The sequence below is a fragment of the Sinocyclocheilus rhinocerous genome, unplaced genomic scaffold, assembly GCF_001515625.1.
Source record: "Sinocyclocheilus rhinocerous isolate Xijiao unplaced genomic scaffold, SAMN03320098_v1.1 scaffold797, whole genome shotgun sequence".
Taxonomy (NCBI): Eukaryota; Metazoa; Chordata; class Actinopteri; order Cypriniformes; family Cyprinidae; genus Sinocyclocheilus; species Sinocyclocheilus rhinocerous.
In genome coordinates, this window is record NW_015632978.1 from 849,191 (window position 1) to 858,435 (window position 9,245).

Sequence of the window (9,245 nt, forward strand, 5' to 3'; positions counted from 1 at the left end):
CAGGAGGTTTTGGAGCACTTTATGCTTCCATCTGGTGACAAGCTTTATGGAGATGCTGATTTCCTTTTCCAGCAGGACTTTAGCACCTGCCCACAGTGCCAAAACCACTTCCAAGTGGTTTGCTGACCATGATATTACTGTGCTTGATTGGCCAGCCAACATGCCTGACCTGAACCCCATATGGAATCTATGGGATATTTTTGAGAGAAAGATGAGAAACAGTCGATCCAACAATACAAACGAGCTGAAGGCTCGATAGTGCCTCAGCAGAGCCACAGGCTGATCGCTTCCATGCCACACCTCACTGATGCTAGAATTTGTGCTAAAGGAGCCCCAACCAAGTACTGAGTGCATAAATGAACATACTTTAAAGAACTTCAACTTTTCTGTTTTGCAAATCCTTTTTTTGATTGATCTTAGGAAATATTCTAATATTTTGAGATACTGGATTTTTGATTTACATGAGTTGTAAGCTCTAATCATCAAAATTAAAACAAAAAAAAAACTTTTGAAATGTTTTACTTTACATGTAATGAATCTAGAATATATGAAAGTTTCACTTTTTGAAATGTTATGGCCAGCCAACATGCCTGACCTGAACCCCATATGGAATCTATGGGATATTTTTGAGAGAAAGATGAGGAACAGTCGATCCAACAATACAAACGAGCTGAAGGCTCGATAGTGCCTCAGCAGAGCCACAGGCTGATCGCTTCCATGCCACACCTCACTGATGCTAGAATTTGTGCTAAAGGAGCCCCAACCAAGTACTGAGTGCATAAATGAACATACTTTAAAGAACTTCAACTTTTCTGTTTTGCAAATCCTTTTTTTGATTGATCTTAGGAAATATTCTAATATTTTGAGATACTGGATTTTTGATTTACATGAGTTGTAAGCTCTAATCATCAAAATTAAAACAAAAAAAAAACTTTTGAAATGCTTTACTTTACATGTAATGAATCTAGAATATATTAAAGTTTCACTATTTGAAATAAGTTTTTAAAAAAATGAACTTTTTCACGATATTCTAATTTTTTTAGATGCACCTGCATATATATTTATACACACACACATCATTTTTTAATACAAAATATAGGGAGGGAGAGTGGGGTAAGATGAGCCAGTGGGTAAGTTGACCCACCAAAAAGTCCGGAGTTTAGAGGTGAGTGACCGCAATGGCCAATCACAGGTGTTCAGGAAATCAACAGATATGTCTGTGATTGGGTACTTCGATCAGAGCTACGAAAAAAACACGTTGTAAAGAATCTTGACGATTTCCAGTGTGCGCAAATGCGCACAGGAGCCTTTACCAAATTTGTTTCGCCAATATCCTATTATTATAGTTTTATTATAGTGAGAAAATGGATGTGTGGCGTGAGAAAAGTGTCAATTGCGTGAGTCTCACGCTGAATGCTGTGTAATTTAACTGCATATTTAGCAATAATTCACATGTTAAACATATTTAGCTAGCTTGATAGAAATGGATCACTCACATCAAAAAGAATGTGAAGGCTATGATGACGTGACCAGGAAGTTATAGTTAGTTCTCAAGGAATTTGTTTGTGAATATTTTCAGGTGAAAGCAAGATTTAAACAGGTATAACACTTATTCAAACGCAATCGCTCTCTCAATAATGCATTCAAACAAATCAAATGTAATCTTACAGTGCTACTTCATCTGTATCCGATTTCGAATGAGCAGAAATCTGTAAGAAATGCAGCGATCCGTAGGTACAATAACTGACGAAACTACGAAAACGTACTGTTATTTTCATCACAAACAAAATTTGCACTGCAAAAAGCTACAATTATACACCTTTTAATGCTGACAACCATGTAATTAGCTTGGCATAGAATACAAAAAGATTAGTGTTAGTTTTTTTTTTTAAGAAAACAAGCAGTTGATAAATGAATAGAGTGCAAGTCTAAAAGGGGCAAGTTTTTTTTAAAGAATAGAATATAAATGTTGCATTTTGCATAGTATATAGTATACATACTACGCATAGTAGGCAGTAAGCAGTGCATGAATATTTTATACCAAATATCAGTGTAGTAAAAAAAAATTTTTCTTTGTTTTGTTTTAAGTTGTTAAAGATTATTGGACTATATTTTACAAAACATTTTAGTCTTTCTACTTAAAAATGTTGCATTTAATTCAATGTTCATGACATGAAGTCTTGAACACTTCCATGTCAAATGTGACAAATGACCCAGATTATTAGCCATAACTTTATCATCATCTTACCTTTTTCTCAGACATTTTTGGGTTAAAAAATTCGCATTTAATTCAGTGCAGCTTCTGAGTGAAAAAGGTTTCAAAGCAAAGTCTTTGCATACCAGTTCTTTTTCTCACCTTGTCCTGAAGGCCGGCGTAGGCAATGATCTGACGAGCAACTGCAGCAAAGTCTGGGTTGAATTCGACAGTAATGAGTTTGGAGCCAGGGGACAGCAGTCGAGCGATCCGAACGGTGGAGTAGCCGCAGTATGTGCCGAGCTCCAGAGCCGTGCTGGGGTTTACCTCCGTCAACACCGAATCCAGTATGAGCCCTTCAGAGAGACACACAGAACTCAGCTAGAGGATAACTGAGGAAACTAATCAATGAGGTGGCTAATGACATTGTTGAAATATCATTAGAGCCTTTGTGCCCCATTAGGAGCTCCGCGCCTGCGCCATCGTTTATTCATCAGTGCTTGTTGTCACACATGAAATTGAGCTGCTAATAGGAACAATATCATACTGACGTTCACTGTTTGGTGTCATACAGTGGCACTAAAAATATTTGAAAACAATATTTGTCTTGTTTTCCACTGCAAATGTCTAAACATTCTTAAATCAAGATATATTTACTTGAGAAGCAAAATTACTCACCATATATACAAAATGACAAGATATAAAGTCTTGTTTTTTAAAACAAGAAAAAAATATGCCAATGCACTATAAAAAAAATAACTGTAAAAAAGATTATTGAAGTATGTTTTACAAGAAAAATACTATTTCAGACTTTGTACTTCAAAATATCATAATTTTCAAAAATCCATAATAGGGGCACTTTAATGTGTCTCTTGCCGTTTCTTTGTGGTTTCAATTTCTAAGAGTAAAAATTGCTTCTATGCCAGTTTTTTTTCAGTGTGGAATAAGAAAAATATTCTTGTTTTCCTTTTGAATTAAGTTTATTTTTCTTAACCCACTGCCAGATATTTTTCTTATCCAGTGTTATTGAGATAAAATAAACGTAAACTGAAATAAAATGTAAAAAACGTAAAACATAGCCAAAGCAACATTTCTCTTTTTCATTTAGTTTAACTTGATGTACTAACATAACTAAAACTTAAAATATAGTACTTTATGTAGTAAGCCTATGTAGTAATTTTGCCTCTCAAGCAAATTTAATGTTTGTGCTAAGTAAGAATTTTATTTTGTATTTTTTTGTACAGTGTTTTTGCTCAATTTTTAGTGGATATATTAAGTCAGTTCCCCAGAAATTTAAATTATAGACATTTTTCACTAATGTCTGTCAACTATCAACAACAAAAATAGGATCACTATGTATATTGTAAAAAAAAAAGCAGATCATTCGGGGAACACTTCTGAAATGAATCCATCCTCAGTCCCATAATGCATCAGTGCACCTAATTGCTGCTGTTGATTGTGTGGGATGCATTGGCTGCACATGATTGTGCACATGCGTACATGCAACTAGTGTGCATGTGTGCAGCCATGCAGAGAGCGTATTGACCCAGTAGACAGGAGAAGGCTGCCATCACTTCTCATTCAGAAGAGCCGGCTGCGAGCAAGCCCTAAAGCCATTTACTCAAGAGCAGAAAAGAGCATAATATAAGCAAAAAAATGATCAAGCTAATGGTGAGAAAATTAGTAAGGGATCAGAGAAGGAGGCGAGGGAATAGAAAACAGGTTGCTACCTTTTTCATCGCCCACGTTCATGGCCCATTCTTTGTGCCGGCAGTAATAGTCTATGGCTGAGATGACGCTCTCAGGGTCTCCTTTTGTGGCGTTCTTCTGAACGGCTTTCAGCATGCGCTGCATTCACAGAAATCAGCCATGATCAACAGTGTTCTTGAGCAAAGCAAAGCCAGAGAACAATAGTTGAAAAATAAAGACACATAACAGGAGGCCATTAATTACTCTTGCTTTCCAAAGCCATTCTATAGGGTTTCTGCTATTGAAAAATCCTGTTTAATCATAGGTCCCTTAAAAAAACTTACTTTGCCTGTACCATGGTACAGATGCCAGAAGGTAATACTGTGGTATTTTAATATATACAATGATACTGAATGATTACTGCATGTTGCATGGTATTGAAATACTCCAAGGTTCTTCAAATAATTTCTTTTGGACACAGTGATTTTTTTTTTACAAAATTTAATCATCATAAAGATTTTATTTTTCCATTATGATAATTAGAGTGTTTTTTAAAAATAAAACACTGCACACACACACACACATATATATATATATATATATATATATATATGCAATAAATGCAAAATGTAAAAATAGGTTTTATTTTCTTAATGAAAAATATATATTTATTTTTAATAATAAATAAATAAATATGATGTTTAATAATAAATACATTGATAATATTTAAATTATATCTGAAGAACATGTGAAACATTTTTACATTTTATTTTAAAGAGAAATAGATAGTTACTTTTATAGTGCAAATTTGTTTTTGGTTTCACCATACACCACAAACAATGAAATCAACGCAACACATAAAACAAATATACATAAGAACAATGTAAAAGATCTAAAACTCATCTACATTATACTTCAACATATACATGTGTGCAATTAATGTGTAATAACCTACTCATATTCATGTCTCAACATTTAATATTCTAACGGCAGTTAGCACAAATGACATCTGGCACACATTTTTACTTGCCTGAGGTTGTCTAAATCATTTCCTTGAAGGTAACAACTGACATTGAGAGTGTAAGGGATGAGATGCATGCTCTATAATAACCAAACCTTTAGATGTATAAATATCATTCATATCAACACAGAATCAGATACATATCATATAACCATGACATGTTCCTTTACAGGCTTTGTTAGATTCACCAAAAATACAGTATTTTCATGATTTCCTACATAGCCTTCTATGGTACCATGTGTGAAACACCATAGGAGGAGCATGGTATTTTTGTCATCGGTGACTCTCTGTCTTCTTTGAACATCAACAGCTCATCTCTGCATATGTGAGTGATGTATGTATGAATGACAGTGAGGGTCACCTGAGGTCGCGTTGATCCCGTCATGATGTTAAGGAGGCGCTCAAGGATGACAACGTGCCAGAGGAGTGCCAGCCAGCCGCTGCTCCGCACAGCTGCAGGAATGAGCCAGCGATAGAGGACGTACAGGACAGCTGCTGTAACCACCGTCACTGCCAACAAACTGCACAGCATCCTGTGAAAGACAGAGAGAGACGTTCACAAAGAGAATAAATGATTAAGGTCAGCAAAAAAAAGACATTAACAGCTTCACAATTCACAGAGGGTGAGACTACAAAGCAGTGTCAGAAAGTATTACACAAAAACAGATACGGCATCAGTGTAAATCAAGGGGAAAAGCTGGTGAAGGTCAAAGGGTAAATCTCATAAAGCCTGTTAAAACATGTTTTAGTTTTTTTATATTTCACTCCTAAATCCAAAGTAAGAAATAATTTATTGCTGAAAGAAAATGAAGCATATTTTAGTATAATTTATTTATTTTCATTTATCTATCAGTATTTTCATGACAATTAAGCTTATTTTTATGTGTGTATGTATGTGTTTGTTTATTTTCAGTTACATTTTCTAAATTAGATCAGGGTTATTATAGTAAAATAGTAAAAAAAAAAAAAAAACTATGCCATAATTTATTTAAAATACATTTATTTCATATCAAGGATGACAACGTGCCAGAGGAGTGCCAGCCAGCCGCTGCTCCGCACAGCTGCAGGAATGAGCCAGCGATAGAGGACGTACAGGACAGCTGCTGTAACCACCGTCACTGCCAACAAACTCCACAGCATCCTGTGAAAGACAGAGAGAGACATTCACAAAGAGAATAAATGATTAAGGTCAGCAAAAAAAAGACATTAACAGCTTCACAATTCACAGAGGGTGAGACTACAAAGCAGTGTCAGAAAGTATTACACAAAAACAGATACGGCATCAGTGTAAATCAAGGGGAAAAGCTGGTGAAGGTCAAAGGGTAAATCTCATAAAGCCTGTTAAAACATGTTTTAGTTTTTTTATATTTCACTCCTAAATCCAAAGTAAGAAATAATTTATTGCTGAAAGAAAATGAAGCATATTTTAGTATAATTTATTTATTTTCATTTATCTATCAGTATTTTCATGACAATTAAGCTTATTTTTATGTGTGTATGTATGTGTTTGTTTATTTTCAGTTACATTTTCTAAATTAGATCAGGGTTATTATAGTAAAATAGTAAAAAAAAAAAAAAATTTTTAAGCATTATTGTTACTTAAGATAACATAAACGTCAAATGAAATCAAATAAAATTAATATAAAAAACTTTTATTTCAGCTAGCTGCCAAAGCAGCATTTCTCATTTTAATTTAGTTTAACTTGATGTACTAAAATAACTAAAACTGAAATAAAAATGAATAAAAACTATTTAGTCATAAAAAACAAAACAAAAACACACTTACTAAAATGAATACAGCTTTAACTAAAATTTAAATTTAATATATAAAAATAAAGACTGATTCAAACTTTTAATAAAACTATAGTCGTTTATGAATGATACTAAAATAACACTGGTCCAGATGCTTTATATTTGCATTCTCATTATTCTAGAATCAGCCTGTCTGAACACAATGATTTTTTTTAAAGGCAGTACAACAAATACTACCATGATGTATAAATATTTTACAATCTAAATATTTTTTTCTTTTCTATTACAGTTATTTTATTTATTTATTTTTGCATAATGGTTAGAATGAGATTTTTTCCACATGACTGTAATGAAAAAAGCCCTTGATTGTAATAGAAATAATGTCACAATAGAATTAAAAAAATAATAATTTCGTATAATTTTTATACATTAATTTTTATTGATTTTGGACAGAAAATATAATATAAAATAATATATACTTTGATATATATATAATTTTTTTTATATAATAATTTTTAGTTTTATTGATTTTTGAAAAAAAAATACAATATAGGCTTTGTGAGACTTACTTCAAAACTCGCTGTCATTTCATTGTTGATCCAGCTTAAAGCAACACAACCTTTGGACCTAAATTATTGATTATCTTATGTGTGTTTAACACATACAGCCACACCTGTGTAAATACCCGCAGCTCTATCAGCCATATTATGATGCAAGATCACATGATATGCACGTCCATAACACATGCCTAGCCATATTTGCAAGGCCATTTAAGATGTTACAATCACTAATATTAAGATTGGCCACATAAAAAAAAACTGACACAATACAAGCAATACATAGAAAATAGACAAATGGGAGGACAGGGTTAAAAAACTTTGACTTTCAGTGGTGTGGAATGCCAAACTCTCCATCCCCCACTCCTGTTTCAGTTCAGAGGTCTTAGAAAATAGTGAAAGCTCCTTTTTCTGTGCTGTGCAAGATTTGGCCTCATGACTGAGGATGGAAATGAATTAACACAGCTTCATCCCCACAGCTGATTTACCACTCACATGAACAGAGTATGCCTTATGATGGCTTGCGAAATGATGATTCAGAAGTTTTTTTATGTGCGTTTTAACAGCCCACTTTATATGGCTTAATATTTACGGTTAACCCTTACCCTGATAGTTTTTCACACTTTACCTACTCTAGTATCGTGTCAACTTCACCTCTTCTTGAAGATATAGTCATCAGTGGTTATGACTACTTATCTGTTTTTCACACCTATACTGTTCAGAAGTTTTGGGTTGGTACGTTTTTTTTATGTTTTTGAAAGTCTTTCATGCTCACGAAGATCAAAAATATAGTAAAAAAAAGTTCAATGTTATTATAATTTAACACAACGGTTTGCTAATTGAATATATTGTAAAATGTAATTTATTCCTGTGATGCAAAGCTGATTTTTCAGCATCATTACTTGATGCATACATTACATTACCAGTCTTCAGTGTGACACGATGCTTTAGAAATCATTCTAATATGCTGATTTGCTGCTCAAGAAACATTTCTTATTATCAATATATTTATTTTGTAACATCATAAATGTCTTTACTGTCACATCTGATCAATCTAAAGCATCCTTGCCGAATTAAATGCTGACAGAATATACTTTTTTGGACAAACTAACCCTTTAAAAAGAAGGTTCTTTTAAAAAGAAGGTGCAATATAGCGCCACATGCAGGAGTTATTACAGTGTGCTGCCAAAATGACACTGATCCTAACACATTCTCATTAGTAAAGCTCTGAATAAGGACTTGTGCTCCGGCTTTCTGTGCAGACACAATGGGCCACTCATAAAGAACCCCAGGCACGATCCACTGGAGTAACACACTGAGACGCAGCGGTGACAGTAGCAGCCTGTGCGCTGTCAGAGCGTGCTTTAATTAAAGATGGTAACCCCTAAAAGAACCAGAAAGACAGAAGTGTCTCTCTTAAGCGGCCAGTTTTACAGCTTCTGTCGGCTCCTCCACACGTGCTGATATCGACCGCGTGGCCTGCCAGAGACCTCAGGACTTTAAGCAAGACTGAGTTCTGATTACTAGGCCACATGAATATTTAAGTCTCTTGCTTAATTATAGATTGCAGCTAGACTTTAGTAAACCGAAGTGTGCTGTTAACACGAAGGCAGCGAATTAACACTTTTGCGCATGCTGTGTGCGGGATGTGCGAATTTCAATCACCATCTTGCTTATGAATAAATATTGAAGTGTGAACAATATTGGTTGATGTGAATGCAGAGCTGGATCATGCAGAAAGTTACATAAACACAAAGTGTTACGGCAAGAAAGGATTCTCACAAAATACATAACACATATGCATGCATTTCCTTGAATTTCATAAGCCAAACAAAGAACAATCTGTTGCAATATTGTGCCAAACAACATTTCCATAATCTTACTTCCTTTTGCAGCTGTCTTCACAAACACACACACACACAGAGAGACGAGCTTCACTTTCTCTTTTACTCCGATGTCTTTATGCCTTTCTCTGACAAAGTCTTTCTCGCTGGTCTCTCTCTCTCTCTACCTCTGTCTCTCTCCCCTCCCT

At 34.3% G+C, this 9,245-nt stretch overlaps 1 protein-coding gene across 1 annotated transcript in view; it reads right to left on the reverse strand.

The window, feature by feature from the left end:
* LOC107743139 (catechol O-methyltransferase-like) overlaps positions 1 to 9,245 on the reverse strand; it is an 11,058-nt gene extending 1,813 nt beyond the window's left edge. Inside the window, exons 1-4 of the mRNA XM_016556264.1 lie at positions 9,097 to 9,245; positions 5,266 to 5,437; positions 3,925 to 4,042; positions 2,357 to 2,550 (exon numbers count right to left, since the gene is read on the reverse strand). Of these exons, the coding sequence (XP_016411750.1) occupies positions 2,357 to 2,550; positions 3,925 to 4,042; positions 5,266 to 5,436 (483 nt within the window). The 5' untranslated portion in view covers position 5,437; positions 9,097 to 9,245. The remainder of the gene's footprint in view (positions 1 to 2,356; positions 2,551 to 3,924; positions 4,043 to 5,265; positions 5,438 to 9,096) is intronic.